This window comes from Rattus rattus, chromosome 9 (genome assembly GCF_011064425.1).
Source record: "Rattus rattus isolate New Zealand chromosome 9, Rrattus_CSIRO_v1, whole genome shotgun sequence".
NCBI classification, from domain to species: Eukaryota; Metazoa; Chordata; class Mammalia; order Rodentia; family Muridae; genus Rattus; species Rattus rattus.
The window spans coordinates 1,287,690-1,312,802 of NC_046162.1; the positions used below are offsets into that span (position 1 = coordinate 1,287,690).

Consider the following 25,113-nt stretch of genomic DNA (forward strand, 5'->3'; position numbering starts at 1 on the left):
TCTCAGCAGCGTGCCCACTGCTGATGGGCTGGACCAACCCTGATCAAGGGCTGGATCACAACAAGCTTCCACACAGTGTAGGTCAGTCAGCCATCCTGTCTTTCCTCAAACCAAGCAAACTTAAATTAGGGGAGGGAGATGTTAAAACCCCAGGCCGTGAGAAGAGCTGGATGTTTTTGATTTTGAGTTCCCAGCTCTGCTTTTGCTGAGGGCCTTTTTCTCTGTGTGCATCTATGGTGAGCCGGTGTTTCACCCCCAGAACCTTCACCACTGATTCTGTCTGCTCCTGTTTGCCGTACCCAAGGTTTCTCTGCTGATATCTGGCTCTGTTCCATATGTTCTATGCCTTTTCATCCTTCAACTGGCTGAGAAAATAAATCTGATCATGACCTAGACTGTAACATTTCCTTACTGGGTACGGGAGCGATGCTGAGACAAATGGTGTAGAACTCATCCAAGATGTATCTGTCTTGAACCCTGACACCACAACTGCACTGGGTTGGAGGAAAGGTTCCTTCCACCTGTCTTCCTCGATATCCGGCGTGTTATGGCCATTCAGGGGAGGCAGAACACAGCCTGTCATAGGGGTCTCTAGGTGTCGTCCTCTAAGAATGGATACATTTCGAGGATCTCTGATTTCCACGGGGCTCTGGTGTAGCCTGAGCAGCCAGTGTTTGAGCTCTCTGAGGGGAAGCCGGTGCAGAGCAGGTAGGCGGGGTCTCCCACTCGACCCGTAGCAGCACAGTGCCAGCCGCAGGGGCAGCCAGCTGTGGTGAGACAAGTACTTGAGAGAAAGCTGTTCCCAGAGTGCTAGCGCTCAATAGAGCAGCCACTCTCAGACGAGTTTCAGTGAAATAACCCCTGCTCTTTATTCCGTGTGGACAGGGACCTTATAAACATTTTGGGAGTAGGGTGGGATCCGGGGCTAGATGCTTCACGTTAGCTCAGTCCGAGGTGTTAGGGATGCTCTATTTGCACGGAGAAGTACTTCAGGTGTTGTCCCTACATGGCTGGCAAGGAGCTGGCTGCACAACTGCCGTTCTCAGTTCTGAGATTCCCCCGGGGTTTGAGCCTGTTCAACCTTACCAGTTCTACGTAGTAATAATATTTCTAATAAATCCGGGCACGGGGTTACTGCCCACCTTAATGGCTTATGTTCCCGAAAGAAAGACACGCACGTGGCCTTTATATTTAACAGACCTTACGCAGCACAGTAGCTGGGACACTGCATAACCTCCACGCTGTTAGAATCCGCCTCCCACCCAGAACTCCGAGTTACTACTTATTAATTACTCTGCTCCATCTTGGCTGCTCTTGACCCAATTGAGCTGCCCTCTGGGTTATGTTCTCTTGGCCCCTTTATATGGCGCCTCTGCTTCTCCCTCCTGCACCTTATCACCCTTCCATAGCGACCTCTGTGTCTCCTTCCTCCTTCCCCTCCCCCTCCCCTCCCCCTCCTCCTCCTCCTTTTGCTCCCAAGCCCAGGAACCCTTAACCCTGCCTATGTTTCCCCTCCACAGCTATTGGCTGCTGGCATCTTTATTTGCCAATCAGAGTTAAGTAGGGGCAGGTTCCCAGAAGCTACTTCAGCAGGCCCTCCCATGCAAACAGTTTTGCGGGACTCAATTAGCTTTAGAATGTAAGCAGCTTGGGTTCTTCTGTCCCGTGGCACAGGTCCACTCACCCCACAGTTAAGAGTTCAGAACTCAAGGCAAGAGCCAGGGGCAGACTGGGAGGGGAGCACCCAGACCTCAGGGTGATGAAGGCAGTGTTCTGGCTGTGATGACTTTTGTCAGAGTCCTGAAGGTCTCCACCCAGCTCTGGAGAGGATGCCAGGCTCTGGAGGAAAGGCACATTGTTTGCCAGTCAGAGGTTCGATCCTCTGAAACTGCCCACAAACCAAAGGTCTTCATCTGCAGCCCCCAGCAAGTTTTATGTCCCCTTTCCCAGAGCAGGACACACTCAGGCCATTCCCTTCTTGGGGAATGTGTGTGAGTCCTGGAGATATGACCTAGTGCTCTGAGCTAGGCAGGAGACACAGGAATGCTAGAGTCCCCATGTGGGGAGGGGTCCAGAAAATCCCAGTGTGCCCGCTCCCCTTTGCAAGCCCTACGCTGCCTTGGGGCCCTGGATTCGCAGGACCCCTTTATGACGTCACCATCTTGGCAGAAGTGTCAATACCTGAGAAGAAAGTTGCCCTCTTCCCTTTGACTACCACACCACTGAGGCCACGGACCTCAAAGTGGGGATTTCCTGGGACTCTCATGCTGGGAAAAGCAAAAGCCTAAAGCCTGGTGCCAGCCCAAAAAGGGGCCATGTCTCCAGAAAAGAGAGCTCACAGTTCCAACAGTTGGTCATCTCTAGGGCCGTCTTGCCTAAGGGACTGGAGCTGGACTTGAAAGCGCAGGAATTCTGGGGTAGATGAGACGGAAGAGGAAGGCTAGGTGAAGCCTCTTGCCAGCAAGAATATAAGAAACCAGCTTAACTAAGAAGTAAGTCTAAGTCCTTTCTCACTTCCCAGTGGTAAACCTTCAATTCTCTAGGAATTTCTTCAGAAACCCCATTCAGTGAGGGCCATGTCCTAACCCCTTAGGGCTTATTGTTTTCATTTATTAGATTACAGTTCCATTTGAGGCATTGCCACCGTCCCCCCCACCCCGCCATAATCTCAGTTACCGAAAGAGATTTCCCGTAGACAAACACCATCAGCCTGTCAAGCCACTGATTGGGGACCACAGGTAGCTGTTGAAGATATTTCAGTAAGGATGACATTGGAGGAAAGGTTGGAGAGACAGACACACAGGGGGTTGGGGGGAAGAAGGGAGAGAGGAACAGGATGGAACAGGGTCTGAATACAAGTAAGACGTACAGAAACAGGACAGAAAGGGGAAACTAGAGGAGAAAGAGATGAATAAGGGGCTGGAGAGATGGCTCAGTGGTTGAGAGCACTGGCTACTCTTCCAGAGGTCCTGAGTTCAAATCCCAACAACCACATGGTGGCTCACAACCATCTGAAATGAGATCTGATGCCCTCTTCTGGTGTGTCTGAAGACAGCTACAGTGTACTTATATATAATAAATAAATAAATCTTTAAAAAAGAGAAAGAAAATAAGATAGAAGCATAGAGGGAAAGAGCGCTGGCTGTTTCTGAAGGACCTGGGTTCGATTCCCAGCACCCACATGGAGATGCACAACTGCCTGTAACTGCAGTCCTGAGACAGCCGATGGCTTCTCCTGGTCTCTTTAGGCACCGGCCATGCAGGTGGAGTATACACAGATATGCAGGCAAAACACCCATATACTTAAAAGTAAAATTAAAAATTAAAAAGAGGGCCAGAACCAAGACAGGGCAAGGTGAGAACTTGAGGTTAGAATGAAGAGGAACCAGCAGGAGAGGGAGAAGGCCCTGAGGGAAGGAGAGGGGGTCAGCAAGGGAGAGCTGGGAGAGAAGCACAAGAGTGGGAGGGGCAGGGGGACATTTGCAGATAGAGCACACTAGGTCACAAGCAGAGAGGCTGTGGGGAACTCAGCCATGTTTGTGCTGGGACCTGGAACACCTGAGTCACCAAGCTCTCCCAGGCTATATCCCTTACAAGCAGGTGGCCAATTCGGGCTGTTTGTTTTTAAACAACATTTATTGCTTTCTAACAACAAAATAAAAAGAAATCAAAACAGCTCAGTGGTTGTAGGGGACTTGCCTCATGTGTAAGAGGCCCTGGGTTCCTCCTCTAATGTGTGTAGGCTGGGACAGTGGGAACAAATGTTTCAGGACCGAACTCTCCGCAAAGCACGAAACACACACAAACCTGGACAGCGTTCTTGTAGACACGTCACCTCTGTTGTTCCTGGTAGGAGACATTGTTTAGTAAAGATTGTTTTAGTCAACTGTTGGAGCTGGCTGTTCTCTGGCCAGTTTTAGGTGAATCTCCAAGGTATCAACCACTAAAGTGCACACTCATCCAGCTTTAGTGGCCCAGCCACCTCGCCAAGCAGATGGAAAAGTCCACAGCCCTGGACTGGGGAGGGGGCCTGGGCTGCAGGGCTGAGGGCATCAGACTTTGGTCACAGACATACTGGAAGCCACAGACCCTCTCACAGCCTAGACCATGCTGTCGCTTTGCTCCAAGGGAAGAGGAGAGGTGACTCAGGCCTGCCGCCTCCATGTTTTGCACCTCCTTGGTGGACAGGAGTTTATGAAGCCATCTTATGACTCAACAACTTCTGGCAGGGTGCAGCCGTTCACCCTATGGGGTAGACACAGTCTGACAGAGGTTGGCCTGGACAACTTGCTTCAAGAGCAACTCGTTTCCGTCCCGCAATTGGGGGTGAGGGGAGGGGGATCTGGCCTCAAGAAGAGCCAACCCCCATTCTCACAGACATAGGCCTCTTGTCATAGCCAGTCCTACTTTGGTGGGACACCCTTAACCCTGCCCTCCTCAATATAGCACAGCCATGTCCTCAGGCCAAAGTTTCCTATCTCCTTCCTACCTCAGAGAAAAGGCTAGCAAAAGCAAGAGTGGACCTGTCCTGACAGCCAAGCTGGAATCGTGGTCAAGCCCATCGCAACCTCACACCAACAGTGTCCCAGCATTTTTGTTCCAAATGGGTTCTTACCATACATGGGAGTAAAGAAAACGCAAGAGCTAAGAATAAATAATTTATTGAAACTGGAATAAATATGTGGACATGGTTACAAATAACTGTAAAAAAACAAAAACAAATCATTACACACACAAACCCAGGCACACACACAAACACGGTCCTTGATTGAGGGGCAGGAACTCTCTGTGGGAGGTTCCAGGACTTCCTTGTTCTCCTGCGCGGGCCGTGGGCGCCCCCAGGAGGTAGAGGACATATTTACAGCGGAGAGAACTGCCGGAAGCTGCTCATCTTCAGATCCCAATTTAAGAGCTCCCTGTGTCCCCACTGTCCGCCAAGCGCCCTCGCAGCTGCACCCCTTGCACGATCCTCTGCACCCAGGGGCGGTGAGCTAGGAGGCTGGTGTACACACCGGGCCGGTTGCGCTCCGCGCAGCCCTCTCCCCAGCTGATTATGCCCGTCAGGAGCCAGTGGTCATCCACCTGGCACATCAGGGGACCTCCAGAGTCGCCCTGCCGAGAAGAAGGGAAGTCAGGAAAGCCACGCCTGCAGGCAATGTGTGCCTCCGAGGCTGCAGTACTGAGCCGACCGTTCTGCGAAGGCCCTAGAAGAACAGGCTTTCCAAACAGAACCACTTCCAGTGGCATGCCCTCCCCACAACAGGAGATAAGACTGCTTCTGTTTTACAGGTTTAAAAGGTTTACACCATTGGCAACATGGGCACTGCAGCCAGGCCAAATGCTGGCCACCTCAGGGCTAACTACACCACCATCCTACCATCCTCATTTAGTCATGTGACTAGCCCTTGAGGTCAGGGTTCTGAACCACTGGGCCCTCCCCAGAATAACAGCTGCCAACCCACGTTTTACTGCTGAAGTGCTCTGTACACAACCCATGTATAAACAAGAAAAAGTCCAGACAGGCTAAAGGGGAGCCAGCCAGAGAGAGGTGAGACAGGATGTCCCCGGGAGACTCTGAGAAAGGAGGCATAAAAAGAGGTGGGTGGTTTCCCAAATGGGGCAGACAAAGGGTGGCACTCACCAGACAAGCATCCCGCTTCCCTTCCAGGTAACCAGCACACAGCATGTCCTCGGTGATGGCTTCCTGGCCAGCTCCCCGCCAGTACAAACTTTTGCAGAGTTCAGGGTCGATGATGGGCACCTTCAGCTTCTGAAGGGTCTGAGGGCGGGGCAGGGGCACTGGGGAGGAAGGAGAGAGTCAGGCCCCGTGTGAGCATCTAGTCCCCCTTTCACCCAGCAGCATGTCTCAAAGGTAAGTGGATCTGCTCCTCAGAACCCTAGTCCCAGACTCTCCAGCTCTTGAATTCAAATTGGATGATAGCCCTAGATTCTGCCTTCAGTCAGCTCCCTGATGCCCACGGGGGCTACACAGCAGGATGGTGGTTCTGGACTTCCTGCAAGGGCAGTGTGTTTGGTAGCCCCTAGGTTCTGAATTGCATCTGCCCCACACCCTCCCTAGAGTTAGTCTGAAGACCCCAAAGAAAGGCTGCGACTGCAGAGTTCTAGCACCTGCCCATGCCTGAGCGACTCTGGACCCAGATCCAGGCTGTCTCCCTCCCTGTTGTCAATGCCCTGCTTCTCCTTCAACTCTGTCTTCTAGGTCTCGGCCGTGTTGTCTTCCACAGATGACTTCTGTTTGTCTGGGCTTATCCCAGGCTCTGTCTACCCCAGTCTCTGTCTGTCTGTCTATCCCAGGCTCTGTCTGTCTACCTCAGACTCTGTCTATCTATCCCAGGCTCTGTCTACCCCAGTCTCTGTCTGTCTGTCTATCCCAGGCTCTGTCTGTCTACCTCAGACTGTGTCTATCTATCCCAGGCTCTGTCTATCCCAGGCTCTGTCTGTCTATCCCAGGCTCTGTCTGTCTATCCCAGGCTCTGTCTGTTTGTCTAGCCCAGTCTGTCTATCCCAGGTTCTGTCTGTCTGTCTATCCCAGTCTCCGTCTGTTTATCCCAGTCTCAGTCTGTCTACCCCAGGCTCTGTCTGTCTATCCCAGTCTCTGTCTGTCTATCCCAGTCTCTGTCTATCCCAGGCTTTGTCTGTCTACCCTAGGCTCTGTCTGTCTATCCCAGGCTCTGTCTGTCTATGTCTGTCTAACCCAGACTCTGTTGGTCTATCCCAGGCTCTGTCTGTCTATCCTAGGCTCTGCCTGTCTATCCCAGGCTCTGTTTGTCTAATCCAGGCTCTGTTGGTTTATCCCAGGCACTGTCAGTCTGTTTGTCCCAGGCTGTCTGTCTGTCTACCACCTGCCTCCCTCTTGCTTCTCTTCTACTTCTGCTTCTCCTGTTTTGTGATCGTAGGTGATATTTTCCAAACCTCCAGACTTGGTTTGAAAATTGGGCTTTATAGGAATAAACTACTTTTCCTTCTAGGAATTTTGCTTGCTATTCACAGATGCTGCCAGCAGGAGTGACCATTCCCACGTGTGCTGGCTACATCACCATCTTGCCAGCCTGCTCTTCACTTCTACCCATTCTTGTGTCAATAGCTTTGCAAATGCCTCTCTGTCTCTCTGTGTGTGTCTCTCTGTCTCTGTCTATCTCTGTGTGTTTCTCTGTCTCTCTATCTCTCTGTCCCTCCCCCCCTCCGCCCCATAGGGTCTATGTAATCTTGACTGTCCTAAGAACTCTCTCTGTAGACCAGGCTAGCCTCTAACTCTGAGTTCTGCCTGCCTCTGCCTCCTGAGTGCTGGGACTGAAGATGTGTGCCACCATGCCCAGCTTTTTCTTCCTTCCTTCCTTCCCTCCTTCCTTCCTTCTTTCCTTCCTTCCTTCCTTCCTTCCTTCTTTTCTTCCTCCCTCCCTCCTCCTGCTCCTTACCCTCTTCCTTGCTGCAAGTCTCTATTGTGCTTTAAAATATGGTCAAAGATTGAACTAGACATGACCTAAAAATTGGCAGTTGACTTTTTGTGAGTTCACTTCTCCAGTCCCCAAATCATCTTTTCTCTCCTCTATAATGTACACACATATGGTCTCTACCCTCTCCTATCCCTGGAATCTGATCTGAGTGGCATCTGCCCTCTATCCCCAGCTATCCAAGATCTCTCTGGAGTTAGAGGGAAACTGCACGCACCTCCGTCCTGGATGCTTCCCCAGCCGGCAATCCAGCAGTTAGTGTTGGGAAGGAGATGGACAGAGGAGTCAGGTAGGCAGATGGGCAGGATCCGCTCAGAGAATTGGATGGGGCGTTCCAGGCGCACCAGGGCAATGTCTGCATGGGTCCCCTCCTTCCGAGAATACCTGGGGTGGGGCAGCACCGAAGCAATGCCTACTTTCTGAGACCTTGGGCCTGGGTTCCCTAGCTTCCAGGCCCCCAACAATACTGAGTACGGAGATGGTTTGTCCATATTGCTGGAAGGAGAAAGAATGAGATGTCAGAGAGGGAGAATGCCTGGTCCAAGGGCGTCAAGATCCCTGAAGAGAGGCCTGGGCAGCCCAGAGCCTGAGGTAGAAACTCTGGGTCCCAGAGAGTCGAAGGCAAGCCCGATTCCCCGTACCTGCTAAAGCAGTGTGCGGCTGTGACCACCCAGCGGTTGGTGAGCAAGGAGCCTGCGCAGTGGTGGGAGCCGTTCTTGAGGATACTAACGATCCAAGGCCACTGGGCATCCGTGCTGTCCTCACCTCCCACGACCCTGTTCAGCTGCTGCGGCTTCCCACAATCTGGCGACCCTGGCAGAATGGATGGCATCTTCCATCATCTCAGTAGACACGGTTGCCTTCTGACTTCCCTGCCAACCACCCCTGTGCCCTCCGAGGCCTCAAACCTGTACCCAGCCCAGCATGTGCCCAGCACAGTCTACTGCTGCAGGAGGCATGCTGCCTGCCTGCCCTGTCCCTGTCCCCTTCAGTTACCAGGGACTGGCCCTTCTCCTCTTCTCTCCTTTATCTGGCCTTCCCTCCCACTCCCCTTAACCTTGATTTCTTTGGTTCTGTTGGCCCCTTCTGTCCTCCCAGCCTTCTCTCTGCTCGGTCTGTCACCTTGCTAAGTCCTTCTCCATCTCTTCTCACCTGTATCCATCCCTTCCCCCTCAATCTCACACTCCCCTCTGACTGGGGTCCCCACTTCTGACCTGCCCTTAGAGTCAGACACGAAGACCATCCACACCACAGCCCCACCCCCACCCGCCCAGGCAACCTGCTCACACTCACCTCGGATGTTGGCTGCACTGACTGTGGCTGAGGGCAAGAGAATAAAGAGGGTTAGGCCTGGTGGTGATGAACCCCGTGCCCCATGCCTGGGGATCCCCTACCTTCAAGAACAGACTCATCCTGGGCCCTCCAGCAGTGTTCGATGTCCCTCGACCTGTCTCTCTCTCTCAGTCTCTCTGCCCCCCCCCTCTCTCTCTCACACACACACACACAGATTTTCTCCCCCAGCTCCCATGAAAGCTAGGGCAGCTGTCCTCCTGTTCCAGAACAGAAGGAGACCCAGGATGGAAACCGTGGAGGAGGAAACAGGAGATGGAGGACATAGGGAAGCGACGCTGACAGGTATGATAACCCACGCAGATGAGAGAGGAGCTCGCGTGCATTCAGTCCTCATAGCTGCTAGGGAAACTGAGGCATGGGCCTTGGGGTCAGACCACATGCTAGAGGAAGGGGAACAGAGACAGAGGCATGGCAAGATGAAAGGAGACAGTGGCAGGGAGAGAGAAGGAACTCAAGGGAAGGAGCTGAGCTGAGCTGAGCTGAGCTGGCAAACAGGAGGTGACTGTAGGCAGGAGGGAGGAGAGGACGTGCGGAGGAGGAGCAGGTCCTCGGGGCTCACCTGTGGAAGTCAACAGCACCAGAAGGATTAAGGTCCTGAACTGGTCCCCACCCAGTGCTAGGGGAGGTCTGGAAATCACCATTGCAGGTAGGGGTGGAGACCCAGCAAGGCTGCTGACCGTCTCAAAGCACCTAAGGGCTGTGTTGGTTGAGACTAGCAGGACGGGTGGCTGTAGTGTGTAGGGTTCCCCACAGGTGGCCCCAGGTTTTATCCTGTGAGGTGGAATGCTGTTGGACCAGTCCCCCGGGTGGCTGAGACTGGGCCACCCAGACTGTGGGTCAAGGAGGTGGGGCTGCCGGAAGGAAGCAGCTGGGCTTTAGGGGTGACACCAGTAGACTGGACAGGGTCTCTGGCTCCGATGTATGCCCAAGGTGCACCCTGCAGTGGGGTAGGAAGAGACTTGTTGGCTGTCTAGGGCACGGCTTTTACACCGACTGTCCAGGTAGGCAGGGAATGATCCCTGTAGCTTGCAGAGTGTTTGGGGTAGGAAGTGACTCAGTCTGGAATGGCCTTTGGCTGGGGTTGCCAGGGGGACCTTGTTCCTTAACGGCCCATGTCCAGGGCCCTGGTTGCTTCCATGACTCAAGCCAGACACTTGGGGCCCTGGAATCCCGTTAGCCCACTTCCCCGAAAGCTATGACTCAGGCCCCAAAGGGGTAGGCATGATGTCCTCTTGGCCATTTGGCCAAGCTGTCCCTGGCACTTCCTCTCAGTTGTCCCTGTAGGTGAACTTCAGGTGACTCATTTCTCACCTGAACTCCAGGGAGCAGGCCAACCCCAAAGCAGAAGTCACAGCCTGTGCACCCCAACACACACTTGAGAAGAACTAACCCTATGGTCACGTTCACCCCATGGGACCCCCCACAAAGGGCCAGGGAGCTGAGCTTTGGGAAGCTGGGGTGTCGTAGGCTGGTGTGAAGTGTCCTTGACTCGTGACACCTTCACCTCAAGCAGGAACCAGCGACATCACCCCAAACAAATGTGTCCCTCTCCCCAGGATCGGATCTGGCTGTGAAGGAAATGGGGCTTAATGAAACAGTACTGCAGTCTGAAGCTGTGCCCCCCACTTTGTGCTGTCCCCAAGTCCCCTCATTACCCAAGAAACCCAGGCCAGCTCATGGAGCTCAGTAGACTAGCCGCTGGGTTGACTTGGGAACTTAGTGCCCCACCACCACCACCACCACTACCACCACCACAGGATCGGAGGTGCCCGACCCTCCTAGGGGCAGCCCACAAAGCTTGCTCTGAAGAAAAGGCCATGACTTTAGCTGCTGAAGAGTAAGTGTGGGAACGGATACAGTAAAACTGCACCCAGAGAAAGAAAGAGAAGTTGGCCTCTTTCCACTTCTGGCCCAGCCACAGTTCTCTTGGGAGTTCCCTGGCCTAGGTCTCCAAGCTGCCCAGAGCTGAGACCCCGCATAACTTTGTTTGGATACTGTGAGCTGCAAGCAGGCTGAGGTGTGTTCTATGGGTCACTGTGAGGGGAAGGAAGCAGGTCAGGGTTAAACCTGCAGGCAAGATGAGACAGAGAACCCCTGCCCCACCCCACACCAAACATGCAAAATGTGTGGCCTCAGGAACCCCAGTGGTGCATTCTTCCCCTCCTAGGATTGTGGGTGTCACTACAGGAGCAGCCAAGATTCAGCCAGCTTCCCTATACACCCCCAAGGCTATAGAGCAAATGTGGGGGGAGCACTCACTCACCTAATCACATGTCCCCCTCGGGGCCACTTCTGCACCCTCATCTGCTCCCACACTACTCTAATCCACTCCCTGTGACACGGAGGGCCTTGGTCACCCCAACTCACTCCACAAACATTTCTTGGGCCCCTGCTGTTTGGCATACCCTGAGCTGGGGTCACTGGGACACCCAGCGAGGAATGAGGCTTCGGTCCTTTCACACCACATAGGAAACTCACATCTCCCAGGGGTGGGAGGCGGGAGCTGAGTAATAACATTGAGGTACTTGAGAGGTGGGCAGAAGCATGGGCCTAGAAGTGAGCCCTGGAGGAAGGGGCCTCTCCCCCAGCCACTCTCTGATCCAAGCCTGCTCCTTGCTGCACACTGGGTTTCAAGAGATGTTTGTCGAATGAATACACGATTGTGGAAGATACAAGGCTGGAGATCAATAGCCCCAGCATCTGCATTTCCTCTTCCCTTCCCGGGTTCCTGACTCACTGTCCTGGGGACCTAAGAGGCAGACACTTCCCCGGTATGTTGCCTTCTTTGAGAAGGGTGATCAAGAAGAAAACCCCAGCAGAAGGACTCTGTGGGAGTCATAGCTAGATGGAGATTTCCTGGTATAAGCTCTGGGAGAGATACTCTCCTCCCCGGGGAACCACTGGATACTGCCCGTTTCCTAGGACAGAGTGAAGAGTCGGTTCTCAAAGTCCCTGGCATGATTCAACATTCAGCAAAATATTTACCGAGTGCCTACCATATGCCAGACTCACAACCAGCATCCCAGCTGGGCATCTTCATGCTATGCAAGAGATGGATGAGGTAGGTGCCCAGCCCTGCCACCCACACCACGGGTCCCTGCCAGCCTGCTCAGGGAGACCAGCCAATTCACACTGAGGTGTTGATGGCTGACGGGGCTGCTGGAACATTAGCTTGGTAAGAACAGCTGCAGCCAGCAATGCTGAAACCGAAAAAGAAAAAAGACGGTGACTCAGATGTGGGCCCAGGGAGTCAGGGGACAAGGTTATCTATTCTTTATCCAACCAAAGGCTAGAGGGCAGCGCCTACTCCTGCTGGACCTTGTACAAAGTCCTGGAGTCATCCACAAAGGGAATAAAACACAACCAGTTAGGTCAGTCACCAGGCATTATTGAACATGGTGGGGGGTGTCAGAAGGGGGAGGGTCAGGAGAGTTGGGGGGCTTGGAGAGGTCTGGGAGGTTGGGGTATGGGGGCAGGGCACAAACCAAACCAACATCTGCTCTGGTGGCTAAAATGGAACTGGAAAATAAGTGAATTGGCCAAGGCGGTGTCTCCTGTTTGTGATTCTAGCACCCAGGAGGCAAAAACCAGAACATCTCTGCAAGTTTGAGGCCAGCCTCGGCTATACATAATGAGTTCTAGACAGGCCTGGGCTATGACATGAGAGACTGTCTCCACAAAGCGGGGGTGGGGGTGGGGGTGGGGGTGGGGGTGGGGGTAGGGGTGGGGGTGGGGGTGGTGGTTCGTGGAGATGTAGCTCAGTTAGTGAAGTGTTTGGATTGCACGAAGTCCCGTTCTGTCCCCCAGAACCACAAAAAGCTGGGCATGAAGCCACACGCCTGGAATCCCAGCACTAGGGAGGTAAGAGCAGGAAGATTAGAGACTCGGGGTAATCCTCGGTTACATGGTGAATTCAAGGCCCATCCTGGGCTACATGTGACCCTGACTCAAAACAAACAAACAAACAAACAAAAAAAACCAACATGACAAAACAAAGTCACCTCTTCTAGTGGGTGTCCGGCATCACCCAGTTGATTTACACCTCATTGTACCCCCAACCCGGGCCTCAGTTCATCCTCCTGTGAAAAGAACCAGCCTGCAGTCTCGTGGCCTCCTGAGAAAAGGCTGTAGGGCTAGAAAGGGCTGCCGGCCTTAGTCTTCATTGGCTGAACTTGGAATCACCCAGGAGACACGCCTCTGGGTAAATCTGTGAGGTGTTTCCAGAGAAGTTTCACTGAGGGAAGAATCATCCTAAATGTGGGTGGTGCCATCCCATGGGCTGGGGTCCCAGGCTCTCCTATTACGTCTTCATGGACATGATAAAACACTTTGACATGGGTTGGGGATTTAGCTCAGCGGTAGAGCGCTTGCCTAGCAAACGCAAGGCCCTGGGTTCCGTCCCCAGCTCCGAAAAAAGAGAAAAAAACAAACAAACAAACAAAAAAAAACACTTTGACATGAGAAAACTTGAAGGAGAAAGGGTTCTTCTCTTCCTTCACAATCCAAGGTATAATCCATCGAGGCAACAGGAGTGGGAGGAGATCACGTGACACCCACAATCTGGAAACAGGGGGATGGAATGCATACTGGTGTTCACTTCCCTCTCCACAGTATACAGCCTGGGATCCCCTGACTAAGATGGCTTTCCCCACACCAATTAGTACAATCAAGGTAATTCCCACAAAGGCTTGCCCATCTCCCTGGTGGGAAACTATCCTATCAGATTGCCAACACAGACAGGACTTAAAGGGGAAAAGGAAGTGGCCAGCTGAGCAACATCATCCATCTCTTCCTGCTTCCTGAAACATCATACCCAGACACCTCACACTCGCTGCTACACCTTACCGGCCATGTGGACTGTTTCCCCTCAAACCATGAGCCCAAACCAACCTCTTCCTTACGTCCATCTGTTGGGTTGTTGCAAGAGCTGCTCCCTTCTGGAGATGTAAACAAACGTCTATCCCCTCCTTCCAGGGTCCCAGTGACAAACCAAAGTACACTACAGCCCAAGTTATGGACCCAAGGAGTTTACTAGGTTCATGTACAGATCACAGATCTTACTTTATAGAAGCACAGGTGGCCTCAAAGCTGCCAGACTACTGGAAAACCTCACCCCTGAGTGGCTGTTGAGAACCCCACCTCTTAGCTAATCCTCCCGGCCTGTGGACTCTAGCATCAAAGGACACACGCAACTAAGGTAGAATTGCATTCACATGGCCAGACAGTGCAGGAGGGGACAGCTCTCTCAGGAGAGAGTCTAATGACCCTGTCCACCCCTTCCTTCTATAAAGCAACATCAATCAAGCCTGATCTCGGGGTTTCTTGCAAGTCGTCACAGCAATCCTGGTGAAGATGGGGGCTATTACACCCGGAAGCACGCGTATCTTGTCCCAGGGATGAGAGAGGTAACTAAGGTAGAAAATTACTACCAGTGAGAGGGTCGTCACTGTGAAGAGCGTGACCACGCAGGCCTCAGGACTGGATTGTGAGAGGGCAGAATGGCAGCCATTTTCAGCCAGAAGAGAGCGCAAAGTGGCTCAAGACAAAAAAGCAACGGACTAAGGTGTTTAGTAGAATGTCCGACACGGCATTCAGGCTGCAGCATGGTGACTGCTCGCTGCTTCTAACCAGTTCTGCCAGGGGAAAGTTCTAAATAGGAGGGAAATGCGCAGTTTGATAAGAAAACGGTCCAAGTTTGAAGACGGAGGAAGGATAGATACAGAATGCGGCCGTGGATGCAGAGGTTAGCACCGCTCTGGAGAGACCCTGAACTCCACCCTGAGACAGACCCTCTTTGAAAACAGGACCCCGTCATAGTGAAGGCTGTCAAACGTAAAGGTGAGACTTCACGTGAGCGAAGGGAGCCTGGAAGAACACCACGGAAGGGCTCCCTGCTAGACAACTGCGTGGGCAAGTTCAGCTGATAAGACTCACGGAGACAAGACAACTTCCATTTTATGTCCAGATCATGGAAGCCTGTACCAAGGCTCCAGAAAAACCACTGAGGTCAGGTAATGTGTGGCAAGGTTGGTTTCCCTGCAAGGAGTCTATTGTGCAACGCTATGAAAGTGAACCCTAAATTGTACCGGAGCCCCTAGGGCACTGGTTCTCAACACACAACCCTTAGGGATCCCACAACCCTTTCACAGGGGTCACATATCAGATATCTTGCATACCATATATTTGTGTTACAATTCATAACAGTAGCAAAATTACAGTTAGGAAGTATCAACAAGAATAAGTTTATGGTTGGGGTCACCACAGAATGAGGAACTGAATTAAAGGGTCCCGGCATTAGGAAGATTGAGAACCATGGCTCTAGTTGACCATGCCAGGGCTCAGACATCCACCAAGGAAAACTACAGGCACAGAACAGACCTGACCTGAGAGAGGCGTATATGGGCCGCAGGCTACAGAACTGCAGGAGGGGACTACCTAAGCCTATTGGAACCCACACGCTGCTGCACAAGCTCCAGATGCCAGACACGGAACTGTAGGGTTTTCCCTCAGAAGTCCCGACGTCGCTTTGGTCCACCTCTTGCCTGCATTCTTCCCTTATGGAATGGGACTGTATGCTGTGTGCTGTTCACTTTTGCAGATTTACGTAAGCACAGATCGAACACGCAGGTGCACCTATCTGTCCGTTGTCATCACTGTGCAGCCTGGTGTTGGCATCAGTGACTCCGATGGTCAGCCATGCTGCCCTTTCCATGATGGCTTCTCGGTTCTTGGAGGAAACTTTGCAAATGACTCAGCACAGTAAAGTAACCGAGGCACATCGGGAGGACTTCCAGCTCCTGCTGAGGAACAGAAACTTCCTGAACCCAATAGGCAGCATGCGTTTGGTCTTCTTGTTCTCATAGCCAATTTTGGGCATCAGAACCTTGCCCTTGAGTCTTCTCCACACCCAGCTGCTGACACTTCGGGATTCCTGCCAGCCCTGCTTCATTTTGACACATCCGTCTGACTGGTGCCAGGTGCACTTCTTGGACCTCTTTTCAATGATCTTGGGCTTCCTGGGAGGTTAGAGGGCAGCCATGATGCTGCACAGGAGGTCGCAGCCACCTGGCAGGCAGCACGGAGGGAGAAACTACTCTGTAGCATTTTATATTGGAAATGTATAACATATATCTTTATTTTACAGGGATTCAAAGAGACAGGTACAAGTCTCAGAAGAGATTCCAGCTTTTCTTTTTTTTTTTTTTCCGGAGCTGGGGACCGAACCCAGGGCCTTGTGCTTCCTAGGCAAGCGCTCTACCACTGAGCTAAATCCCCAACCCCTCCAGCTTTTCAACAATATTGGAACTATTAAGATTTTGGGGACTCAGCCAGGCTTGATGACACGCACCTTTAATACCAGCACTCAGGAGTTAGAGGCAGGTGGATCTCTGAGTTCAAGGCCAGTCTGGTCTACAGAGAGAGTTCCAGGACACCAGGGCTACAAAAGAAACTCTGTATCAAACAAACAACAACAATAACAAAAACGACTTGGGGCGGGGACTCATACAATGAGTAAATGTGAGTCTTGAGGGAAAGGCTGAAATGTTACAGATAAAGTTAATTGGTTTGGGTATCAGATTGAGGAGGAATGGGCTTTTGATTGTGATCTTCATTGTCAACTACATCAGATTTGGAATTACCTAAGAGACACACCTTGTGGCCTGCCAAGGGTATTTCCAGAGAGGTTTAACTGAAGTTGGAAGGCACAACTTGAACATGGGCATTACCATCTCATGACCTGGGGGCCCAGCTTGAATAAAAGAGGGCCTAATGACCACCATTCTCTTCTCTCTGCCTCCTGACTGACAACTTGACACAACCAACCTCCTCACATGGCCACAGGCTGTGAGCCACTCCACACCTTCATGCTGCGAGGGACTGTATTCCCCCCGAACCACAAGCCTTCCTTAAACTGCTTTTGTTGGATATTTTGTCCCTGTGGTTAGACAATAAGTAATGCACAAGCTGAGCATTTACTGATCCACTTGGGCAATGAGCTTCAGGGGCCTGGTCTGGTAGACCCTAAGAATACTGGGCTACCACTGAGGTGCTCTCCAACAGCCTTTCATCACCTTCACATGACAATGTCATGTCACCCACTTGATCACACTCCCAGCTGGTCTGGTAACCTGTTTCCTTGGGAACCTACATGGCCCTTGGGCTTCTCTACCTCTCTAAAACTTGGCTCTATCAGGACCCCGACCAGTCCTAGGTTGTGGTTCCGTCCCCTCAGAACCCTCCAATGTTCCCATGCCCTTGACCTCATGTTTTCTTAGCCTTTGTTTAGGCTCTTCTAGACTCCCAAAGCTCTGCCCCTCCTCCCCTTTCCCCAGAAGCCCACTGTATTAGCTACCTTTCTGCTGCTATGATAAGGCAGCCCAACCAAGACAACTCATGGAAGAGTTTGTTTAGGGCTTACAGTCCAAGAGGGTTAGAATCCATGATGGCAGAGCAGAGGCAGCAAGCGAAAAGTGGTAGGATCAGACGCAGAGAACTCACATCTCCAGCCACAAACAGAAAGCAGAGAGAGCTCATTTGAACCTGTAGGAGTCCTTTTGAAACCTCAAAGCCCACCCCCCACTAACATACTTCCTCCAGCAAGGATGTACCTTCTAATTCTCTTCTAACAATCACTAACTGAGGACTAAGTTCTCAAATGCTGGAGACTTACGGGAGACATCTTATTTAAACCACCACATCTGGTCCTACGCTGCTCCTTCCACAGCTCTCCTGAAGGGTGGGGATGCCAGGATGGGGGCTGCCCAGTACATACCCATGGGGCTGCAGATACCTGCGGGATCCTTTCTGTCCTCTTCTACTTTCCAGTGCTGGGCTGTGTGGTCTGAAACCTTCCCACCTCTGAGAACAAAGCTCTCCCTGACCTATCACATGACTGTCGTCTCAGCGTTTCCTACAGGTGGAGATTAAGCATCTCTCTCCCTGCTCAGCCTTCCTTCCTGTCCTCTCAGGGATCCCTCCTGGTGGGGCCCTTAAACTCCATCATCTACCAGCCCCTACCTTCTAAACACTTTAGAACTTTAGCTGTCCGACTCTGCGGATGCTGGGCTTCTAGAAGCTCCATGTTATGTGACTCCCATAGCATCAGGCTGGGGCTGCCATTCTGGAGTGGACAGTATGGCGGCTTCTTCCATTTCCCATGTGTTCACGGCTGCACTCATCCCTGCCTTTGGGGGCCCCTTTGAGTCCCTACTTTCTCTGTCTTTCATAAGCAGCTTCCCTGTAAGATCTTGCCTTCCAGAAACTGCCTCAAAGGTGTGTGTCCAGCCTCTGTGTCTTGGAGCATTGACCTAAGTCTGGTGTGATGATCTACACCTGCGGTGGTCCACACTTGGGAAGCTGAGGCAGAAGGATTATGGGTTTCAGCCAAAGCTAAGTAAAAAGTCCTATCATGAGAGAGAGAGAGAGGCGCATTTGATGTTGAGATAAAAGCTATATAAAATAAAAAAAAAAAGAATTGCTGTTAGAGTTCTGAGACGTTTACCGCCTTTTTCCACATTGACTTGTGCTTCTCCTGGACAATACACAGCAGCCTGGGATGGGCTCTGGAGAAGAAAGTGACCAATCCTCCTGCAAGAATATTATTGAGCTGTTCACCGTGGGCTCCAGGACCCTCATGCTCCTCCCAAATCCCAGCCTGCTCTCTCTGCTGGAGGAAATAACTATGTGCTTCTTTGTGGGTGATTTGCATGATCTTGGGTGAGCTTAGAGTTCCCTTTTCATCTTGTTTGCCCTTAAAATCACAGGCTAATTAAAATAATGCATCCTCTGAGGGCGGAGCTCAGTGGTAGATAACTTGCCCACTACGTGGAAAGGCCCACATCCCATCATGCTCAGCACCATGACACATTTAAAAATAGACAGACAGACAGACAGACAGACAGACAGATGTAGGTGTGACCTCAGCATCCAGGAGACCAAGGCAAGAGGACTGCAGCAGGTTTCAGGCCCTCTGGCCAGTCAAGGCAGAACCCTGACTCAGTAGCATAGAACAGTAGTAACTTGTGATGGGCCTGTCGGCAGGGACCGAAGCTAAATCTCCAAGTATTTTGCAAACTTCAAGTGGTTGGCATCACATTAGCATCTTGATAAGGCAGGACAGCAAATGCCACAAAACTGGAGGACAACCCCTGAACAGAGCCAGAAGGTCCAGGGGGAGGCAGGCACAGAATCCAGCCGGGGAAATGACCCAGAGAAAATGGGCTACAGATACACAGGGGTGCCCTTGGCCAAGATAAACTGTTCCTCACACTCCTGGTGACTCACGCTGACTCACTGGACAAGAGGTAGGGCCTATGGGTTCTGAGACAGAGGTCATGGCCGAGGTTATCGCCTAGCCAGTGTCTGATTCTTACAGAGCAGTAACTGACTGGCCACGTGGGGTTTTAGCCTGACTGGAGGAGAGGTACAAAGCAACAGTCCTGCTTCTGTTCCCTGGTGAGCTGTAAACATAGCTGAGAACTTCAGGTCTCTGTCTTGGGGGGCACCTCTAAGCCACGGCCTAGCTGTCCTCCACCCCAGGCGTGACCTGGGCAGCCACGTCATGCCTGCCACAGAGGAAACATGGAGAAACCAGCTTGGGCCACCCCCACAGGGTGGGAGCCACTTCCCAGCCTGTTCCTCCTCCCCCTCTTCCCTCAAGGGAAATGAGTGGTTCTGCTAATTGCTACTAATGAGCCACTCCGGGCCAGTCAGAGTGGCTGTTTCTGCAGCCAGGAGGCTGACAGGGTGGGGAGCTGCAGGTGTGAGGAGCAGCAGCCTCAGGGAGTGGCCGCCCTGGGTGCTGGGTGGTCCCCGATCCCCACCTTCCATACCTGTCTCTTCAGGCGTGACCTTCGTTCTGGGGGACCTGAACTCTGAGTAGACGTCTCAAAGAGAGTCCTTTGAATCAGATGCTCAGAAATTGGCACCATGCTCCCCATTGCTCAAGACACGGGTTAGGGAATCATCCTTGATTCATTTCTTCCTCCCCACCTACATCTGTCTTCCACATTGCATGAACACTGCGAAGGCCTGGAAGATCCCAGTGGATCCGGGAACTTTCCCCATGGCCACAGACCCCACGGATAAACCCAGACACTGCAACAGCCCCATGGCTCAAGCTGTTCTGATGAGTAGAGAAGTTTCCCCAGTCAGAGTGTAGCCACACAGGAGGTGGAGCTCAGGGATCCGTGCAGAAGAGAGAGAGGAAGGACTGTAGGAGCCGGAGAGGTCGAGGACACCAGGAGAACACAGCCCACAGAATCACCTGAGCAGGGCTCACGGGGGCTCACAGAGACGGAAGCAGCAAGCACAGGGCCTGCGTGGACTGCACAGGCATCTGCCTATGCTGTGGTTGCTTAACTTGGGGTTTTTGTGGGACTCCTAGCAGTGGGAGTGGGGTTCTGTCTCTGACTCTTCTGCCTGCTCTTAGGACCCCTTTCCTCCTACTGTGTTACCTCTTCCAACCTTGATGTAAGGGTTCACGCCTGGTCTTATTACATCTTATGATGTCAGCTCTGGGTGATATCGCCAGGGTCCTGCTCTTTTCAAAGGGAAATCGGAGCTCGGTGGATCTGGGGGAGAGAGGAGGTGGGGGCAACTGGGAGGAGTGGAGGAAGGAGAGGCTTCCCTCTGGATGGATCGTATGAGAGAAGAGTAAACAAAAAGAAAAAAAAGATATGCATTCGGGCCGGTGTGGTGGTCTTTAGGTTAGAACGGCACGCGCTGCCGGATCTGACAGCCTGAGCTCTACGCTAGGACTCACACGGGGGGAGGAGAGAGTCAAGTCCTGTAACCTGACCTCTGTTTTCTACATATATGCTGTGGTGTGCCAGTGTTAATGTGTATGCACATGCATGAACACACACACACACACACACACACACACACATACACACACACACAAATGTAATTATAGCAAAATTTTAAGCCATCCTCAGCTACGCAGCAAGACCCCAGGCCATTCTAGGCTCCTGGAGGCTCTGCCTCAAATAAACAAACTTACACAAACCAAGGTTAAATCTAGTTTTCCAGTAAAAGCCTCCTGTAACGCTGCTTTGGGAGGGGTCTAAGCCGTCGGCCAACTGACCCTTCTGACTGCTCTGCCTTCTCTCCTTCCTGCTCTGGGCTCTTTCCTCGGCAGTCACCCTGAGTCACTCTGGTCCTGGATTTCCTCTCTGCCCCTTCCAACCCAGGGCCTTTGCATATGCTGCAGTGAGGCTGAGGCAGTGAGGCTGAGGCAGTGAGGCTGAGGCAGTGAGGCTGAGGCAGTGAGGCTGAGGCAGAGTGGCTGAGGCTGAGGCTGAGCAGTGAGGCTGAGGCAGAGTGGCTGAGGCAGTGAGGCTGAGGCAGTGAGGCTGAGGCAGTGAGGCTGAGGTGACAGTGAGGCTGAGGCAGAGTGGCTGAGGCAGTGAGGCTGAGGTGACAGTGAGGCTGAGGCAGTGAGGCTGAGGCAGTGAGGCTGAGGCAGTGAGGCAGAGTGGCTGAGGCAGTGAGGCTGAGGCAGTGAGGCTGAGGTGACAGTGAGGCTGAGGCAGAGTGGCTGAGGCAGTGAGGCTGAGGCAGTGAGGCTGAGGCAGTGAGCAGTGAGGCTGAGGCGACAGTGAGGCTGAGGCAGTGAGGCTGAGGCAGTGAGGCTGGGGTGACAGTGAGGCTGAGGCAGTGAGGCTGAGGCAGAGTGGCTGAGGCAGTGAGGCTGAGGTGACAGTGAGGCTGAGGCAGTGAGGCTGAGGTGACAGTGAGGCTGAGGCAGAGTGGCTGAGGCAGAGTGGCTGAGGCAGTGAGGCTGAGGCAGTGAGGCTGAGGCAGTGAGGCTGAGGCAGTGAGGCTGAGTGAGGCTGAGGCAGAGTGGCTGAGGCAGTGAGGCTGAGGCAGAGTGGCTGAGGCGACAGTGAGGCTGAGGCAGTGAGGCTGAGGCAGTGAGGCTGAAGAGCCTCAGCCGTGTCCAGAGTTGGCCTCTTCTCCTCAGGCTCAGTGCGAGTGGCATCCTTTCTATTACTCATCCCTGCTTGGAAAAGCAAGGAAGGCTTGAGGTAGAAGACGAAAGCACCGGGTAGGAGCCACCAAGGACAGGTTGCAGCGTCAGGCTGCACAGGCTCATCCCTCCTTTGACCATGAACATGAAGTGATTTGAGTCCTCTTTAGAGCACGTCATACATGTACCTTTACAAAAGGCTTCATGTATTTTTATGTGTATGACTCTTTTGTGTGCACAAATGTGTGTGTGCTTGGGACAGTCAGAAGAGGGCATGAGATCCCTTGGAACCAGAGTTACAGACAGCAGTGAGCCACCGTCTAGGTGCTGGAAACCAAGCCTGGGTCCTCTGCAACAGGAGAAAGAGCTTCTAACTGATGAGCCATCCCTCCACAGATGCTGCACGTCTTAGCAGGCTCCTCCACTGACTGAGGAGTGCCGTCTCCACGGTGGCCTTAGGGAAGCCATCATGGTGCCTTTTGCAGACCATTCATTTCTCCCATTAAAGCTTTGTTCATTAGTTTATTTATGACGGCATCTTGCTAGGTAGCCCTGGCTGTCCTGGAACTCACTATGTAGACCAAGCTGGCCTCCCACTCACAGACATCTGCCTGCCTCTGCCTCCTGAGTGCAGAAATCAAAGGAGTGCACCACCACACCAAGCTCATTAAGGTATTCTTTTTTTTAAAGATTTGCTTATTATATACAATGTAGCTGTTTTCAGATACACCAAAGAAAGCAACAGATCTCATTACAGATGGTTGTGAGCCACCATGTGGTTGCTGGGAATTGAACTCAGGACCTCTGGAAGAGCAGTCAGTGCTCTTAACCACTAAGCCATCTCTCCAGCCCTCATTAAGGTATTCTTAAAAGTGTTGTGAGTTTTTATTTGTTTTCGAGACAAGGTCTTACACTGTAGTAAAGGCTTGCCTATCTCTTGCCATGTAGCCCAAGCTAGCCTTGAACTTGTAGCAATCCTCCTGCCCCGGCCTCCAGAGTGTTGGGATTACGGGTGTAAATTAACAGGCCCACAGTAATGTACTTGTGGTTAACAAATTTACTCTAATTGCGGTCTCCGTGGTCTGAGCACAAGAACTGACTTTGAAAGGCTTTGAAATGGTCACAGGGTTCCGTGAATCATCCTTTGCAGGAATTTGGTCTGCAGGGTTGTGTGTGTCTTTGTCTTCTGCTCAGCTGTTCATCCCCTTCGTCTGATAACGAAATTATTTCAGGGGGCAGAAGATGGCTCAGCTGGCACAGGTGCTTGCCACACAAATCTTGCTGGCTGAGCTTGACCCCTGGAACATACAGAAAGAGACAACTCCACTGAGCTGTCCTCTGACCTCCGCGTGTGTGCTATGGCACACACACACGCATTTTAAAATGTCACACACATGCATTTTAAAATGTCACACACATGCATTTAAAAATGTCACACACATGCATTTTAAAAATATTCTAAATGCTGTCTTTGATTGCTCTGTAAGGTAACAAACAGTTTTAAGATTTATTTTTATTTATTTATTTTATTTACTTACTTTTTTTTTTGAGGCAGGGTTTCTCTGTGTAGCCCTGGCTGTCCTGGAACTTGCTCTGTAGACCAGGCTAGCCCTGAACTCAGATATCTGCCTGTCTCTGTCTCCTGAGTGCTGGGATTAAAGGTGCCACTACATCCCGCTTGTTTTTATTTCTGTATTTGTGTGTGTGTGTGTGTGTGTGTGTGTGTGTGTGTGTGTGTTTATGTGCACATATCCAATGTATGTGGGTACCCAAGGAGGTCTGAAGAGTGCTGGGGTCCCTGGTGCTGGAATTAGAGAAGCTTGCAAGCTGTCCAATATGGATGCCAAGAACTGAACTTGAGTCCTCGAGGAGAGGGGTAAGCATCCTTAATCAAGCCCAAGCCCTGCCTGGCCCCCCAACCTCTCTCTGATGCTTGTAGGTTCAGATGAGTGCCCTGAGATGCTGCCCCAGCACCATGCCTGCCTGTCTGCCGCCATGCTCCCAGCCATGATGGTCATAGACTTACCCTCTGAAACTGTAAGCGAGATCAGAATGCGTTCTGCTCTAAGTTGCTGTGGTCACGGTGTCTCTCCACAGCAGTAGAACAGTGACTAAGACAGACAAAGCACACATGCACATAAAAAAGTCTAAAACAATTAAAACTCACCAATAAACAAAAGGAAAATTTTTTCAAAAATTTTACTTAATTCAACAAGCTATAGACTGTATATTCTATATATTTTCTTTTTATATTATTAGATGCATACTACTACACTAATTGGATTTAAATTATAATATAACCTGGCACCTTCCCATGCCACAGGGCCATTCATGACATGGCTATTAATGCCTGTATAACATGCCACTGTAAAATGCAACAGTGTTTACTTAAGCTTGTATCGTCTCAGACTGGACAGACATTCCTTTGAACTGTTACATATAATGTCTCAAGAAAACCTGCCCAAAAATCCTTGAAAGCATCTCTAGTTACTTCCTCGAGTTGGGAAATAGTTAGGTCAGAGGTAATACATGTATTTGCACCTGTCAATAATGTATTTTATCAGATCATGCTCAGGAAGGAATAGCAATTCCTCTCTCTGTCTGTCTCTGTCTCTGTTTCTCTGTCTCCCTGTCTCTCTCTCTGTCTCTCTCTCTCTGTCTCTCTCTCTGTCTCTCTCTCTGTCTCTCTCTCTGTCTCTCTCTCTGTCTCTTGTCTCTCTGTCTCTCTCTGTCTCTGTCTCTCTGTCTCTCTCTCTCTCTGTCACACACACACACACACACACACACACACACACACACACACACACACACTTTTCCTCTTTTGACAAGATATCACTATGTGTCCCAGGCTGGCCCAGAGCTCAGGACCATCCTGCCACCATCTCATAAGTTCTAGACTTGCAGGTGTGTGTCATCCTACATCTTCTTTTTCTTTACCACAAAAAAAAAAGAAAGAAAAGAAAAAGAAAAAGAAAGGAAAAAAGGGAAAAAGAAAAAGAAAAAGGAAAGAAAGAAAAAATAAAAGAAAAAATATTTTTTTTCTCATATCCTGGTGAGGTTTGAAAAATTTGTCTTTCTTGCCCTTGAGCCAGAAGTCACTTTTGGGTGGCTAGTGATTTGGCCACAATGCCTGTGGAGAGAAGAACAAGTCTGAGGGCAGAGTGAACAGAAAGTGCCTCTCTAGGAACAGAAGAGGCAGCATTTCCTCAACTCCAAAACGGAGGGTCTGATGCTACAAAAGGAACTCAAACACTCAGGAATCCCTGGAGCAGATGTTCCAGTGACAGATCCCAGCCCTTAGGAACCAGAGGCAGG

The 25,113-nt window shown here is 51.5% G+C and overlaps 1 protein-coding gene across 1 annotated transcript; it reads right to left on the minus strand.

Annotated features, from left to right (window-relative positions):
• Positions 1-4,645: 4,645 nt before the first annotated feature.
• LOC116909317 (brain-specific serine protease 4) lies at positions 4,646-9,845 on the minus strand. Its single transcript, XM_032912852.1, has 6 exons — positions 9,385-9,845; positions 8,766-8,792; positions 8,114-8,285; positions 7,690-7,967; positions 5,642-5,799; positions 4,646-5,112 (listed from the first exon to the last, which is right to left on the minus strand). The coding sequence occupies exons 1-6, from the start codon at positions 9,464-9,466 to the stop codon at positions 4,906-4,908; spliced, it is 924 nt and encodes a 307-aa protein (XP_032768743.1). The 5' UTR covers positions 9,467-9,845; the 3' UTR covers positions 4,646-4,905.
• Between the last annotated feature and the right edge of the window lie 15,268 nt (positions 9,846-25,113).